This window comes from Pongo abelii, chromosome 11 (assembly GCF_028885655.2).
Source record: "Pongo abelii isolate AG06213 chromosome 11, NHGRI_mPonAbe1-v2.0_pri, whole genome shotgun sequence".
NCBI lineage: Eukaryota > Metazoa > Chordata > Mammalia > Primates > Hominidae > Pongo > Pongo abelii.
In genome coordinates, this window is record NC_071996.2 from 109,354,336 (window position 1) to 109,371,651 (window position 17,316).

General features: G+C 39.2%; 2 protein-coding genes across 11 annotated transcripts in view; one reads left to right on the top strand and one right to left on the bottom strand.

Annotated features, from left to right (window-relative positions):
- INO80D (INO80 complex subunit D) overlaps nucleotides 1-17,316 on the bottom strand; it is a 92,662-nt gene that overhangs the window by 47,178 nt on the left and 28,168 nt on the right. For all 10 annotated transcript variants that reach the window (XM_063712991.1, XM_063712995.1, XM_063712992.1 and 7 more), the window contains exon 5: nucleotides 8,867-8,975. In XM_063712991.1, coding sequence (XP_063569061.1) covers nucleotides 8,867-8,975 — 109 coding nt within the window. The remainder of the gene's footprint in view (nucleotides 1-8,866; nucleotides 8,976-17,316) is intronic.
- On the top strand, nucleotides 2,852-3,265 carry LOC112132326 (large ribosomal subunit protein eL27-like). Its single transcript, XM_054549678.1, has one exon. The coding sequence runs from the start codon at nucleotides 2,852-2,854 to the stop codon at nucleotides 3,263-3,265; it is 414 nt and encodes a 137-aa protein (XP_054405653.1).

The following is a 17,316-nucleotide window of genomic DNA, read 5'->3' on the forward strand; positions in this document are numbered from 1 at the left end:
TACAAAATTAGCCAGGAGTGTTGGCTCATGCCTGTAATCCCAGCTACTCAGGAGGCTGAGGCAGGAGAATCACTTGAACCCGGGAGGTGGAGGTTGCGGTGAGCCGAGGTCGAGCCATTGCACTCCAGCCTGGGCAACAAGAGTGAAACTCCATCTCAAAAAAAATAAACTTTGACCCCAACCACAGCATACACAAAAATTATATAAAATGGGTCACATACATAAATGTTAAAGAAAAGTTAAACCTACGAAGTTTCTAAATACAACAGAGGTGAAAAACCTCCACAACTTTAGAATGGTCAAAGACTTTTAAAGCAGTATACAGAAGGTATTAATCATAAAAAGAAAAAAATGTGATAAACTGGACTTTTTTAATATTAAAAACTTGTACTCATCAAAAAAATATTATTAACAGGCCAGGTGAGGTGGCACATGCCGATAATCTCAACACTTTGGGAGGCTGAGGTGAGAGGATCACTTAGGGCCAGGAGTTTCAGCCTGGGCAACATAGCAAGACCTTGTCTCTATTATTTAAAAAATAATAATAATCTTCAAAAATAAAAAAAGATATCCTTAACAAAATAAAAACTCAAGTCACAGACTAAAAGAAAACACTCTCAAAACATATATGTAGGCCAGGAATGGTGACTCATGCCTGTATGTGCAGCATTTTCAGAGGCCAAAGCAGGAGGATCATTTAAGGCCAGGAGTGCGAGACCAGCCTGGGCAACATAGCAAAACCTTGTCTCTATAAAAAATAAAAAAGAAGGCTGAGGCAGGAGGATCACTTGAGCTCATGACTTTGAGTCTGCAGTGAGCTATGACTGTACTGCTGCACTCCAGCTTGAGCAACAGAGTGAGACCCTGTCTCTAAAAAACAACAAAAATATATATGTACAAAAGACTTGTACCCAAAATATATCATTATAACTGTGAAAAATCAATAATTTAAAAAAATGTATTAGAAAGGGGGCACAAGTCTTGAAAAATCATTTCCCAAAAAAGATCTTTGAATGGCCAATAAATACATGAAAAGTAAACAACATCACCAGGAAAATGCAAAGTAAAATACAATAAGAAACCATTTCACACCTCATTAGAATACCTAAAACTAAAGACTGACGCCACCAAATGTTGGAGAGGATATAGAGAAATTAGAATTCTTATACATTGCTGGTACAAATATAAAATTGTAAAAACACTTCAAAAACTATTAAACTTCTTGTGAAGTTAAATATCCATTTGGAGTATACTCCATGTTGCCATTGAAAATAATATATATTCTACTATTCACACAAAAATAGGTTGAAAGTAAAGATATAGAAAAGGATATACGTGCAAACAGCAACTACAAAAGAGCTGGAGTAGCTATGCTAACATCAAGACAAAGTAGACTTCAAAACAAAAAATGCCACTAGAGATGAAGAGGGGTATTTTATAATGATCAACACTTAAGAAAAGTACAGTAATTATAAACATACGTGTACCTAACAACAGAGTCCCATAATACATGAAGCAAAAACTGACAGAATTGAAGAAAGAATTAGACAATTTAACAGTAATAGTTGGGAGACTGCAATATCCTACTCTAAATAACAGAATAAAATTGAAGATCAGCAAAGAAATTGAAAAACTGAACACCATAAAACAACTAGATCTAAAAACACTCCACCCAACAGCAGAATACACATTCTCCTCAAGTGCAATATAAAACATTCTCTACAACAGACCATAAAACAAGTCTCAATAAATTTAAAAGGACTAAAATTATACAAAGTATGTTCTCCAACAACAAAAGGCCACATATCGTACAGTTTATATGTGAATATAAATGAAACATAAATGGTCAATAAAATTGACAACCCTTTAAGCTATACTAACCAAGAAAAAAAGAAAAGTAATAAGTTACCAAAATTAGGAATAAAAGAATATACATTATCTAGCTTAAAGAAAGAAAAAAGAGGCCGGGTGCAGTGGCTCATGCCTGTAATCCCAGCACTTTGGCAGGCTGAGGTGGGCAGATCACCTGAGGTCAGGAGTTCACAACCAGCCTAGCCAACATGGTGAAACTTCATCTCTACTAAAAATACAAAAATTAGCCAGGCATTGAGGGCACATGCCTGTAATCCCAGCTACTCAGGAGGCTAAGGCAGGAGAATCGCTTGAACCCAGGAGGTGGAGGTTGCAGTGAGCCGAGATTGCACCACTACACTCCAGCCTGGGCGACAGAGTGAGACTCTGTCTCCAAAAAAAAAAAAGAAAGAAAAAATATTATAATGGAATGTTATTTTTAAAAACTGTATGCCAAAAACTTAGATAAAAAATGGACAAGTTCCTAGAGAGGCACAAGCTTCTGAATCTAACTCAAGAAAAAACATGAATAAACATACAACAAAGAGTAATCACAAAACTTCCCACAAAAAAAAGCCCAGGGCCAAGCGCGGTGACTCACACCTGTAATCCCAGCACTTTGGGAGGCCAAGGTAGGCAGATTACTAGAGGTCAGGAGTTCAAGACCAGCCTGGCCAACATGGTAAAACCCCATTTCTACTAAAAATACAAAAATTAGCTGGGCGTGGTGGTGCATGCCTGTAATCCCAGCTACTCAGGAAGCTGAGGCAGGAGAATTGCTTGAACTCAGGAGGTTTAGTGAGCCTAAATCTCACCACTGCACTCCAGCCTGGGTGACACAGTGAGACTCTGTCTCAAAAAAAAAAAAAAAAAGCCCAAGACCAGATGGCTTCACTAGTGAATTATAATAAAACATTTAAAGAATAACTAACATGTTAGACGTAAATGCAATAATAGCCTTCCTTCCTTTTTGTTGTAGCCCTCAGTGGTTGCTGTCAAAATGGGCAAGTGCATGAAACCTGGGAAAGTGGTGCTGGTACTGGCCAGCACTATTCTGGCTGAACACAAAGCTGTCATCATAAAGAATATTACTGATGGCACCTCAGACTGCCCCTACATCCAAGCTCTCATGGTTGGAATTGATCGCTATCCCCACAAAGTGACAGCTGCCATGGGCAAAAAGAAGATTACCAGGAGGTCAAAGATTGAGTCTTTTGTGAAGGTTTATAACTACAATCATCTTACGACTACAGCGTACTCTGCGGATATCCCCTTACACAAAACTGTCATCCACAAGGATGTCTTCAGAGATCCTGCTCTTAAACACAAAGCCCAATGGGAGGCCAAGGTCAAGCTCAAAGAGAGACACAAAACGGGCAAGAACAAGCAGTTCTTCCAGAAGCTACAGTTTTAGATGTTTTGTTTCCATCTTAAAAATTAAATAAATAAATGCGGTAATATAAATAATAACATTAAATTCAAATGGTCTAAACACTCCAAATAAAAAGCAGACACTGTCAGAGTAGATAAATGAAATGAGTAGGAATGAAAGGACACTGTTATAGGTTCTTACGCATGAAGTGGTTTAACACTTGAAGGTAGACTGTGGTATTAAAGATGTATAATATAAACCCTACAACAGCTACTACAAAAACAAAGCATATGAGTACAGCTAATAAGCTATAAAAAGAGATAAAATACAACCATAATAAAACAGGGGAAAAGAACAAAGAATAGGTGAGACAAATACAAAAGACAGTAAATTTAAACCCAATAATATCAATAATCATATTAAATTGTCTAAATACTCCAAATAAAAAGCAGAGATTGTCAGAAGAGATAGAAAAGCAAGACCCAGTAATACATTGCCAATAAGAAACTCACTTTACATATAAAGATGCAAACAGGTTAGAAGCAAAAGGACTGAAAAAGATACCAAGCTTTCACTAATCAAAAGAAAGATGGAGTGGCTATGTTAATGCCACATAAGGAAAGATCTCAAAGCAAACACTGTTACTGGGATATAGAGGACCATTTTATAATAATAAAAGGACACTTCATCAAAACAATCTTAAACAATTATGCATCTAATAACAGAAATACAAAGTGTGGGAAATAAACAATGACAGATACAAAAGGAGAAATAATCAAATTTACAAAGAGAGATTTCAAGATCCTTTTCTCAGTAATTGATATAACAAGTTGACAAACATCACCATAGATGCAGAAGACATGAACAACACTATTAACCAACTTGACCTAATTTACATTTATAGAATACTATATTCAAATGTGGCTTGTGATCACAGAATTAAACTAGAAATCAGTATCTGGGAAACCCCAAAATACTAAAAAACTAAGTATCATTTCTAAATAGCCCATAGATCAAACAAGAAATCAAAAGAGATATTACAAAGTATTTTGGGGCTGGGCACGGTGGCTCATGTCTGTAATCCTAGCACTTTGGGAGGCCAAGGCGGGAGGATCACTTGAGCCCAGGAGTTTGGGACCCCATCTTTACAAGAAAATAAAAAAATTAAAATTAGCCAGGTGTGGTAGCACACGCCTATGATCTCAGTCACTCAGGAAGCTGACATGGGTGGATCTCTTAAGCCAGGAGGTCAAGGCTGCAGTTGAGCCACTGCACTCCAGCCTGGATGACAGAGTGAAACCTTGTCTCAAAAAAAAGTATTTTTAACTGAATAAAAATGAAAATGTATTAAAGTTTGTGGGACAAAGCTACAACCAGTGTTTAGAGGGAAGTGTATAACATGAAGAGTCAATATTAGAAAACAATGAAGATCTCAGTCAACTGACTTAAGCTGTCACCTTAAAAACTACAAAAAGACAAGCAAATTACATTCAAAACAAGCAGAAGGAAACAATAGGAATTAGAACACAAAGCAATGAAATTAAAAACAATAAAGAGAATCAAAGAAACCAAAAGTAATATTAAAAGGTGGCTCACGCCTGTAATCCTAGCACTTTGGGAGGCCAAGGCAGGTGGATCACCTGAGGTCAGGAGTTTGAGACCAGCCTGGCCAACATGGTGAAACCCCATCTCTACTAAAAATAGAAAAATTAGCCAGGTGTGGTGGCTGGTGCCTGTAATCCCAGCTACTCGGGAGGCTGAGGCTGGAGAATCACTTGAACTCAGGGGGCGGAGGTTGCAGTGAGCCAAAATCGTGCCATTGCACTCCAGCGTGGACAACAGAGCGAGACTTCGTCTCAAAAAAAAAAAGTCTTTAGGGCTGGGTACAGCAGCTCAAGCCTGTAATTCCAATACTTGGGAAGGTCAACACAGGAGGACTCCTTGAAGCAAGGAGTTTGAGCCTATCTCTACAAAAATTTAAAATGGTGGCCTGCACCTGTTGTCCCAGCTACTCAGGAGGCTGAGGCAGGAGGATCACTTGAGCCCAGGAAGTCAAGGCTGCAGTGAATTATGATCTCACCACTGCACTCCTGCCTGGTTGATAGGGTAAGACCCTGACTCAAAACAAACAAATTCCTTATGGCACAATCCTGCATTAGCAAAAAATTCACAAAAAGATTCTTTAGGCACAAACTTGGTGGCCAGACAACTGTCAGTTTTCTTTCAAAAACTCAATGAACTTATTGAGGCATCTGGGATGGCAACATGCTCTTGAAGATATAATGAACAGCCTAGGTAGGGCCAATTTTCTTTTCTTTTCTTTTCTTTTTTTGAGACGGACTCTTGCTCTGTCGCCCAGGCTAGAGTGCAGTGGCACAATCTCGGCTCACTGCGACCTCTGCCTCCCACGTTCAAGCAATTCTTCTGCCTCAGCCTCCTGAGTAGCTGGAATTACAGGTGTGCACCACCACACCCGACTAATTTTTGTGTTTTTAGTAGAGATGGGGTTTCACCATGTTGGTAAGGCTGGTCTCAAACTCTTGACCTCATGATCCGCCCGCTTTGGCCTCCCAAAGTGCTGGGATTACAGGTGTGAACTACCACACTCAGCCAGGTAGGGCCAATTTTCATTTCTTTTCTTTTTTTTTTTTTTGAGATGGAGTCTCGCTCTGTCGCCCAGGCTGGAGTGCAGTGGAGCGATCTCGGCTCACTGCAAGCTCCGCCTCCCGGGTTCACGCCATTCTCCTGCCTCAGCCTCCCGAGTAGCTGGAACTACAGGCGCCCACCACCAGGCCCGGCTAATTTTTTGTATTTTTAGTAGAGACAGGGTTTCACCGTGTTAGCCAGGATGGTCTTGATCTCCTGACCTCGTGATCCGCTCACCTCAGCCTCCCAAAGTGCTGGGATTACAGGCGTGAGCCACTGTGCCTGGCCGAGGTAGGGCCAATTTTCTACAGCTCTCCATTTTCTACTACACTTGAACACAGCAAGGTACAACAAATGACAGGTAGCTGCAACAAGAAACTGGAATAAAGATGGAAGTTTAAAATACAGGACAGGTCAGGCATGGTGGCTCATGCCTATAATCCTGACACTTTGGGAGGCTAAGGCAGGAGGGTCCCTTGAGACCAGGAGTTCGAGACCAGCCTGGGTAACATAACAGGACTCTATCTCTACAAAAAACTTAAAAATTAGCCAAATGTGGTGGTGCACACCTGTAGTTCCAGCTACTCGGGAGGCTGTGGTGGGAGGGTTGTTTGAGCCTGGGAGTTCAAGACTGCAGTGAGCTGTGATCATGCCACTGCACTCTACCGTGGGCAACAGAGCAAGACTCTCGTCTCAAAGAATTAATTAATTAATTAAAATACAGGACAGAGATTCCTCTTAGAGGGCAGAGTGGCAGATACAAACGTGGAGTTACAGGAATAGACAGGTGGGCAAACCAACATGTTTGCCCAACATTAAAAATACAGAGTGCTCCATGACTGAGCATAATAAGAGCCCAACAAGAAAGTGCTGATAAGTAAATGAACAAATGAATGAAAAATGAATGACTGAGTGAAGGAAAAGAATGAAGGGGAAAAGATGAAAACAACAACAGCTGGGCAAGAAGTAAGGATAAATATCTGCTAAAAAAAAAAAAAAAAAAGGGAGGAAAACAGAGTAAAGGAAAAGAACCAGGAGAGCAGAGTATCGTAGTAATCAAAGAGGAAGCAAGTTATGAAAGTGGCCAAGAAAGTAACATGCTACAGAGATAAAGAAAAATGAGGATGGCCACAAATCTGAAACAACAAAAGAAGTATTTTGATAACCCTGCAAGAATAGAAGGCAGAATAGAATATACATTGTTCCTAATCAATAGCATATACTCCCTATACTGATGTCAAGGTTACCTTAAGAATTAAATTAAGAATGATAACTACCATTTATTAATAATTTCCCATGTACCAGGTTTTGGCTAGATTTGTAAAATTAACCCAAAATATCACAAGTCAAATTAAGCTGATACAAATTACCATTAGGAAGTATGACTGATGGTATCTATAACTAAAAAGCTTAAGCTCAATTGACTCTATTGTGCTGTATCTGACAGAACCTGCTAATGTTAAGGTAAGGAAACAGTCTTGAATGACATATAAAATGGAACTTCAGTGTAAGAAAAAAAGGTGTAACATTCTCCAATACTATCTAGGGGGTAAGTGAAGAACAACTAGGTGGGAGATAAATCCCAAGAGTGGAATAGATACATCATGATATTATAATTTAAGACAGTGACCACTAATAAAATCCAACTAACCCTACTTGCTCTAATTCCATGTCCAAATAAGCTTCTGATGATAATTTGCTTCCTGTGTAGTTTTATTCAGTGACCATTTGTACTACTTGATGATTATATTTCTCATTATAAGCTGGCATTTTAATGTACAGATTAGTCTCTAGTGAATCAGTTCCCTAAGCCTAATCACCTCTAGGTGTACTAACAAATCACATTTTTAATCCTAAAAATTCAAAAACCATCACAGATAGCTGATCTCCCTCTACATTGCTGAATATCTATTCAAACCACATTTTAAATAAATAGTTAGCCGAGTAAGTGAGTCATCTTTTGGCCCCACAGACAAGGATCTATCTTGGTATTGTCAAACTGCACCAAGTGAATCTGTAGAATGCTAAAAGGAGTCTCCTAAAAAAAATTCATTTTCTTACTATCATTGAAGAGAATGTGCATTCAACTTCTACAGATCTTAGACAAACACTTCTTTTCCGAAGACATAACTTGGGGAAAATAACTGAAGAGAGCTGTCAGTATACCCCAACAGCTTTCCAATCAGGAAGGTACAAAGAAAACAACCCCTCAGGAGATCTATCCTAAAAAAAAAAAACAGAAATTGTAGCACAGTAGAAATAAAGAATGGATCAATGTTGCAGAAGATAGAGGTGAAGTAAAAAAGCACTATTTCTACTACTGTGGAGATGTACAGCCAAGGGAGATACAGAGAGGCAAGATAGTGGGACTCCACGTAGCCCCTCAAGGGACCATGTGCAAGTTCCTCAACCTATGTGGGCCTTGCTTTCCTCTTCTGTAAAATGAGGAAATTGGATCAATTAATCTCTAAGGTTCTTTTCAATTCTAGGTTCTATTATAATTAATTCCTTTAATAATGAATGGGAAAGGTACAGAAGCAAATTTACCAAGAAAATTTAAGAGTAGCTTTGCTCAAACAATATAGTACATTTTCTCCCAAGTGGAATCTATTTTACCACCAATTTCTTGGAGTGAAGTCTTTTTTTTACCTTTATTTTACAATAAAACTAGATCTAATAACATAAAAGTATCAGCATATATAGCAGGAAATATCAATCTGCTACAGTGGTCATTCAAGAAGGAAAATAGGGCTGGGCGTGGCAGCTCATGCCTGTAATCCTAGCACTTTGGGAGGCCTAGGCAGAGAGATCACTTGAGATCAGGAGTTCGAAACCAGCCTGGCCAACATGGTAAAACCCCGTCTGTACTAAAAATACAAAAAAAATTAGTCAGGCATGGTGGCAGTAAGCTAAGATCATTCCACTGCACTCCAGCCTGGGTGACAGAGCAAGACTCCATCTCAAAAAAAAAGAATAAAAACAGAACAGAAGACTTACGCATGTCTTTGATATCTGAGGGTTTCCCGGATGGACCATGCAACCTGGTAGGGCGAGGCCTGCTCTGAGTCCTCTGGTTCCTCTCCGCTCTCTTCAGACCAGTCCAAACCTGGGATAGACAGGAGATATTGCAAATTAGAAAAAATCTACTTTTATTCAAAATTTAAATTAAAAAGCTACACAAAATAACATAACCCAACATACCTAACGCAAATACTATCATGGTGTGAATAAATGCCTCCTGATGAATCGCATTTCTATTCTTACAAAGATAATCGGTTTGTTTTTGTTTTTGTTTGACGGAGTCTCACTCTGTCACCCAGGCTGGAGTGCAGTGGCATGATCTTGGCTCACTGCAACCTCTGCCTCCTGGGTTCAGCGATTCTCCTGTCTCAGCCTCCCGAGTAGCCAGGACTACAGGCACCAGCCACCACACCCAGCTAATTTTTGTATTTTTAGTAGAGACAGGGTTTCACCATATTGGCCAGGCTGCTCTTGAACGCCTGACCTCGTGATCCACCCACCTCGGCCTCCCAAAGTGTTGGGATTACAGGCATGAGCCACCGCACCTGGCCAGACAATCAGGTTTTTAAAATGACATTACAACAAAAAGGCTAAGCTATATTCCACAGATGAACTTCTGTCAGACACTTCGCTAATGGGGTAGGAACAACACAAGTAAAGAGAGAGTTCAAGTCACAAAAAGCTAGAATTTCTTTTCTTTTTTCTTTTTTTTTTGAGACAAGGTCTTGCTCTGTCACCTAGGCTGGAGCACAGTGTAGCATGATCTCGGCTCACTGCAACCTCTGCCTTCCAGGTTCAAGTGATTCTCGTGCCTCAGCCTCCCAAGTAGCTGGTATTACAGGTGAGCTGTAATTTTTGTATTTTTAGTAGAGATGGGGTTTCGCCATGTTGGCCAGGCTGGTCTCGATCTCCTGACCTTAAGTGATCCACCTGCCTCGGCCTCCCAAAGTGCTGGGAATTACAGGCGTGAGCCATCACGTCTGGCCAGAATTTAAGTATCAAAACTTAATACACTAAAATAATGTCAGAAAAACATAAAATACAAACAAGAGGGTGAGAAAAGAAGCTCAATATATGTTCAGGCAAGAAAAAGGTCAATACCTGCTTCTGAATGGTTTTATGAAAACAACAAAAAGAAAAACATCAAAAAGTGCAGATAGAGTCACTCTACATTTCAAGAAAGAAGGGCCCCATAATAAAGTGTCAAAGGCAGAAACACTCCATCCCCCTCTCCCAAACCATTCCCTGGTTCTTACCTTCTATGGGAAGATGGAAGGGTGGGATGGTAATGTTCTACTACTAATGAGGTTTGGGATTTCTTTCAATTATTTTAAACAAAAAATGTCAGACTTTGTGCTTCATTATGTAAAACTGGTTAGAAGGAAAAGTGGATAAATACAGTATATATTAATATTTTGTTAAAGGGTCTCGCTCTGTTGCCCAGGTTGGAGTGTAGTGGTGCAATCTCAGCTCACTACAGGCTTGACCTCCCAGGCTCAAGTGATCCTCCCACCTCAGCCTCCAGAGTAGCTGGCACTACAGACAGCACCACCATGCTCAGCTAATCTTTGTACTTTTTGTAGAGACCAGGTTTTGCCATGTTGACCAGGCTGCTCTCGAACTCCTGAGCTCAAATGATCTACCTGCCTTAGCCTCCCAAAGTGCTGCAATTACATCCATGAGCCACTGTGCCCAGCCAAATGCTATAATTTTTAATGACTGAATAATTTTTAGCTCCTGACATAAAAGTTTTACCCTTTTAAAAGTCTTGTATCTTGGCCAGGTGCACTGGTTCATGCTTGTAACCCCAGCAGTTTGGGACGCTGAGCCAAGAGGATCACTTCAGGCAAGGAGTTAGAGACCAGCCTGGGTAACACACCAAGACCCCAACTCTACAACAAACTTAAAAATTAGCCAGACTGCGTGGTGCATGCCTGCAGTCCCAACTATTCAGGAGACTGAGGCAGGAGGATCGACTGACCCTTGAGCCCAGGAGGTTGAGGCTGCAGTGAGCCATGATCATGTAACTGCATTTCAGCCTGGTGACAGAGCAAGGCCCTGTCTCTAAAAGTTAAAAAAAAAAAAGAAGTTTTATATCTTGAAGAGGTCTTGATAAAGACTGATGTTGCACAGCCTAAAGTGTAACAGTATGTGGGACTATGTAAATTTAATATATCCATACCTCTATGAAACTTACTAGACACCTTGATAACTAGTATTTTATTTATGTCTTCCTCCTTGAGAACCTCAAAAATCAAGAGTATCCTCATTAGACAGTTACATTAAAAAGGACTTCATGGATTGCTTCCATAATGAGTTTACATGAGTCAAACAGGGAAATTAAGAAAAGGTTAATTAAAATGCAAATTATAAATGCTTAAGATTAAATAACACATTGCCATTGGCATAAAGAAACTTCAAATCTAATTCCAAGATGACTATCTAAAATGTCAGGTCACCTTTAAAAATGAGTTACTTTCTCAACTGAAATAATAATTTGTAGGGGGAAAAGGTAAAAAAGCAATTAAATGATCACAACAGCATCAACTTCAGTGTGTTGAAAGGTAAGGTCCTTCAAAATGACATTTAAGGCACCACTGAAAAAACAGAACATGAGTTATCTTTTATTTGTTTCAATAGAATAATTTCTACTAAGACACCTATACTTTCTCTGAGGAAGTCAAGATCTAAGTCATAAAAACTAAGATGGAAGTGTTTTTCCTGCTGTGAAACTAACTGTCCAATAAAGCAAACCTTTGATCTTGGCTTCATTATCACTAGTTTTAATGTAACTAGCTGATATAACTAGCCCAGACAGGACTATAAAAGCTAATAATAAGACTGAGTTTTTATTTAAGTACTCTTTGCTGACATGAATACAGACTACATTTTGTCATAAGATTATAGAGTATATGCATTATTATTTCTGGTTTCCCCAAAGTAACTTTTGCTTTGAAATCTTAGGCCTCTAATATGTTTGCATTTTAAAAAATTTAAAAGGGCGTCCGGGCATGGTGGCTCACGCCTGTAATCCCAGCACTTTGGGAGGCCGAGGCGGGTGGATCACCTGAGGTCAGGAGTTGAAGATCAGCCTGGCCAACGTGGTGAAACCCCATCTCTACTAAAAATACAAAAAATGAGCCAGGTGTGGTGGTGTGCACCTGTAATCCTAGCTACTCGGGAGGCTGAGGCAAGAGAATCACTTGAACCTGGGAGGCAGAGGTTGCAATGAGCCGAGATCACACCACAGCACTCCAGCCTGGGCAACACAGCAAGACTCTATCTTAAAAAAAGAAAAAAAAAATTTAAAAGGCTGAAAACTTTTCTGTATGTTTTCATTCTGTTTAAAATTATTAAAAAATTGCTGGGCACAGTGGCTCATGCCTGTAATCCCAGCACTTTGGGAAGCCGAGGCGGGCAGATCACAAGATGAGGAGTTCAAGACCAGCCTGGCCAATATAGTGAAACCCCGTCTCTACTAAAAATGCAAAAAATTAGCTGGATGTGGTGGCACAAGTCCCAGCTACTCAGGAGGCTGAGGCAGGAGAATCGCTTGAACCCAGGAGGCAGAGGTTGCAGTGAGCCGAGACTTCGCCATTGCACTGCATGCAGCCTGGGTGACAGGGCAGGACTCCGTCTCAAAAAAAAAAAAAAAAAAGAAAGATTAAAAAATCAGCCCCTAAGATGACATAATATTTCATCACTTCAAAAGCTAAAAAATTATCAGCATCCAGAAATAAATGAAATTATAAATAAAAATTTAGTAGATGATGCCAGTAAGTGTTGGAATTAGAGGCAATTTTTAAAAATTGTTATATCTTGCCAGACGCGGTGGCTCACGCCTGTAATCCCAGCACTTTGGGAGGCTGAGGCGGGCGAAGCACGAGGTCAGGAGATCGAGACCATCTTGGCTAACACGGTGAAACCCCGTCCCTACTAAAAACAAAAAATTAGCTGGGCGTGGTCGCGGGTGCCTGTAGTCCCAGCTTCTTGGGAGACTGAGGCAGGAGAATGGCATGAACCCGGGAGGCAGAGCTTGCAGTGAGCCGAGATCGCGCCACTGCACTACAGCCTCGGTGACAGAGAGAAACTCCGTCTCAAAAAAAAAAAAAAAATTTGTTAGATCTCTGCCTCAAAACTAATGTCTAAATGAGTTCCAGCTAGACAAAATATAAATAATGAAATGATAAAAGGACTAACAGAAAATATGGGTGAATATGTTCATAATATATTCTTGGGATGAAGAGAATCCAAATAAGGAAGCAAGCAAACCAAAACCCAGACTCAAAAGAAAGAAATCTTAAAGAAGAGAATACATAAAAATTTTAACTTTTAAATTCCTACAATGGATATTTCTTTTTTTTTTTTTTTTTTTCAGAGACGGGGTCTCAGCTCTGTTGCAGCAGCATGATTATAGCTCACTGCCAGCCATAAGCTCTTGGACTTAAGGGATCCTTCACCTCAGCCTCCCAAGTAACAGAGATTACAAGTTTGCAACTGTGCCTGTGCTATAACAGATACCTGGAAGCAAAAAACAAAGGAGAGGAGGGAGAGACTTTCCAACAAATATAATATACATATAAAAAGCTCTTACCAATCAACAGATAATAAATATATGGATGGAAGAAGTGAAAGGCAAAATAAACAAAATGTCTGAAAATCATATGAACAAATACTCAACTATATTATTAATCCAAAATAGCAGTTCTGAAAGTATGGTCCACAGATCCCCAGAAGTCCTTGAAATATTCTTGGAGTATATAGGTCAACACTATTTTCTTTTTTAAAAGTTTTTTTTTTTAATTTAAATTTTAAAAAAGAGAATCTCACTATGTTTCCCAGGCTGGTCCCAAACTCCTGGGCTCAAGTGATCCTCCTGTTTTGGCCTCCCAAAGTGCTAAGATTACTGGCATGAGCCACCTTGCCTGGCCTCAAAACTATTTTCAACAAAATAATATTAAGACATTATTTGCCTTTTTCACTGTGTTGACATTTACACTGATGGTATAAAAGCAATGACGGGTAAAACTATAGGCTCCTTAATTACCATGAATCAAGGCAGTGGCATCAGACTTACTAGGAATCATTGTATTCCTCACATCATGCCTCGCAGTTGTAAAGGAGTTTTATTTGAGAATATTCTTTTTTATTAAAGATTATTTATTTTTATTAAATCGACCCCTGCGCACATGTCTTTATACTATTCTGTGCGAGTAAATGTGAATCTGCTGCAAAGGAAGGAAAGTATGACAGCTGTCCTGAGGAAGAGGATTTGCACAACTGTTTTCATTGCAACCTGACCAAACTGCTTTTTCTCATTCATCATCATTTTTTGTTTTTTGAGATGGAGTCTCACTCTGTAGCCCAGGCTGGAGTACAGTGGTGCGATCTCGGCTCATTGCAACCTCCACTTCCCAGGTCCCAGTGCAAGCAATTCTCCTGCCTCAGCCTCCCAAGTCCCTGGGATTACAGGCACGCTCCATCATGCCCAGCTAAGGATCACTCGAGCCCAGCAGGTCAAGGCAGCAGTGAGCCATGATCGTGCCACTGCACTCTAGCCTGGGCAACAGAGCAAGACTCCGTCTCAAAAAAAAAAAATTATATTTTAAATTTATCAGTTTTAGCTTCTAATACAGTATAAATAGATACAACCCATACACAAGAGCTTTATAGTTTCCTTATTAATTTTTAAGTGTAAAGGATCCTAAAACCAAATATTTGAGAAGCACTAATCTAAGATATGTAAATTTAAGCAGATTTTCTAATTTGCAAAGGCAATAATAACAATAATAATACTACCCAAGGCTGATAAAGATTTAAAGAAACTGTTATTTTCACACACTGCTTAAAGAAGATAAGCTGACAAAATAATTCTGAAGAAAAATTTGGCAACATATCAAAACTTTTTTTTTTTTAAAAAGCTAACGCTTGGAATCAGCAATTCCACTTTTAGTCTGAATTAACAATCTATTTGAATGAAAAAAAGATGTGGTAATAATTGTTTTACTGCAAGGCTATATACATCTACGACAGTTTATAAGGACATAAACTGGATACAACTTAAATGGAAGACAGAATTCAGCCATGACAAATTACACTGCATATGAAAAATTACCAACTTGAAGATACATTAGTATGAAAAATTTTAAACCAAGTTACAAAACAGCATGTATAGTAAGAGCCCAATTTTATATATTGGAAAGAATATATCAAGGTATTAACAAATGGGTATTAATATGGCTTGGAGTGTTTTAATTTATTATTTTTGTTCATAAATTTTTTAACTTTTGTATTTTAATCACGAAAAGTCACAGATGGTTTAACAACAGGTGAAACAATAAAAAGCTATAAGAAAAGCCACCACTCCCATCTCCTATAAAATATACCCTGTCCAATTCCATCCTCCCTAGTGTAGCTGATGTTAACAGTCTGGAAGTATATATCCTTTTATACTTTTACCTTTGCTCACACCAATCAGGCAAACAGCCATATACTTAATCAATAAATACACTGATATCCCCTGTTTATTTACTTTATTTTTACCAAAATGGGATAATAATTACCTCGATTTTTTTTTCTACTTTTTAATATACCATGGACACATCCCAGTCAAAAGATACAGATTTTTTTTTTTTTGAGATGGAGTTTCGCTCTTGTTGCCCAGGCTGGAGTGCAATGGCACAATCTCCGCTCACTGCAACCTCCGCCTCCTAGGTTCAAGCAATCCTCCTGCCTCAGCCTCCCAAGTAGCTGGGATTACAGGCGCACACCACCATGCCTAGCTAATTTTTGTATTTTTAGTAGAGACAGGGTTTTGCCATATTGGCCAGGCTGGTCTCGAACTCCTGACCTCAGGTGATTCACCAGCCTCAGCCTCTCAAAGTGCTGGGATTACAGGTGTGAGCCACCACACCCAGCCTCATTCATTCTTTTTAATAGTTATATAATATTTCTTTCTTTTCTTTTCTTTTTTTTAATACAATAGAGACCAGGTCTTACGGTGTCTCCCAGATTGGTCTTGAACTCCTGAGCTCAAGTGATCCTCCCACCTCGGCCTCCGAAAGTGCTAGGATTACAGGTATGAGCCACTGCATCCAGCCTGCTACATAATATTTCATAAAACATATATGAACAATAATTTAGTCAAGGTTTCCTATCGGTAATTGTTTCTTTGCAGGTTTTTAATGCTGCAAACAAGTTTCAGTGAACATCCTTGCACATATATCCTTACATTTTGATTTTTTTAATCCACAGGATAGTGTCCCAAAAGTGAGTCCTCTGGCTACAAATATATCGTTTGTTTGTTTGTTTGAGACGGGGTCTCACTCTGTCACCCAGGCTGGAGTGCAGTGGCACAATCTCGGCTCACTGCAGCCTCCACCTCCCAGGTTCAAGCAATTCTCCCACCTCAGCCTCTCAAATAGCTGGGACTTCAGGCGTGCGTCACCACACCCGGCTATTTTTTGCATTTTTAGTAGGGACAGGGTTTCACCATGTTGGCCAGGCTAGTCTCCAATTCCTGACCTCAGGTGATCTGCCCACCTCAGCCTCCCAAAGTGCTGGGATTACAGGCATGAGCTACCTCACCCGGCCTATTTTTGTTTTTTCAGAGACAAGATCTCACTATGTTGCCTAGGCTGGTCTCAAACCCCTGGCTTCAAGTGATCCTCCTGCATCAGCCTCTCAAAGTACTGAGATTACAGGTAGGAGCCACTAAGCCCAGCCTATACATATATTTTAAATTAGTAGATATTGCTAAATTACTCACCAGCAATGTATGAGATACCATATCCTGACCCTGCCCAACAATGGATATCATTTTTGACAATCTGGTAATTCACTGTTGCTTTAATTTGTATTTCCTGCCTGCTGAGAGGATTGAGGTATTCATTTGTTTATTGACTATTCATATCTCTTCATGTTCTATCTTTGCTCATATTTCTATTGCTGTCATATTATGCAAATTATTTTTCCTGAAGTGAAAATCATAGCTCATATTGCATTCGAGAATAAATTTCAACTGAATTAAAGGTTTATATGATCAAAACCAATCAAATTATTAATAGAAAACATAGAATATCTGTATAAACTTGGAATCGAGGAAGTTTTCTTAAGCAAAACAGGAAATTCAGAAGCAACAAAAGAAAAATAGACATGTGACTACATTAAATTACAAGTTTTCCCTGTATTTTCTCACTCTTAAATCATTAACAGGTATTGCTTTGAGAATTTTTTAAACAGGAAAAAATGTTTTAAAACTGTCAGCAGATATCAACAATGCTATGATCATTCCTAGAATAAGACACACCAAGAACTTCACTAGATGCACAGGTGTTAAACTCATAAAAGCATACAACCAAACACAACTGCCTTTTAATGCTGCTATCACTACAAATAAAAGCTGTGTATGGAATTCTAAATTCCCA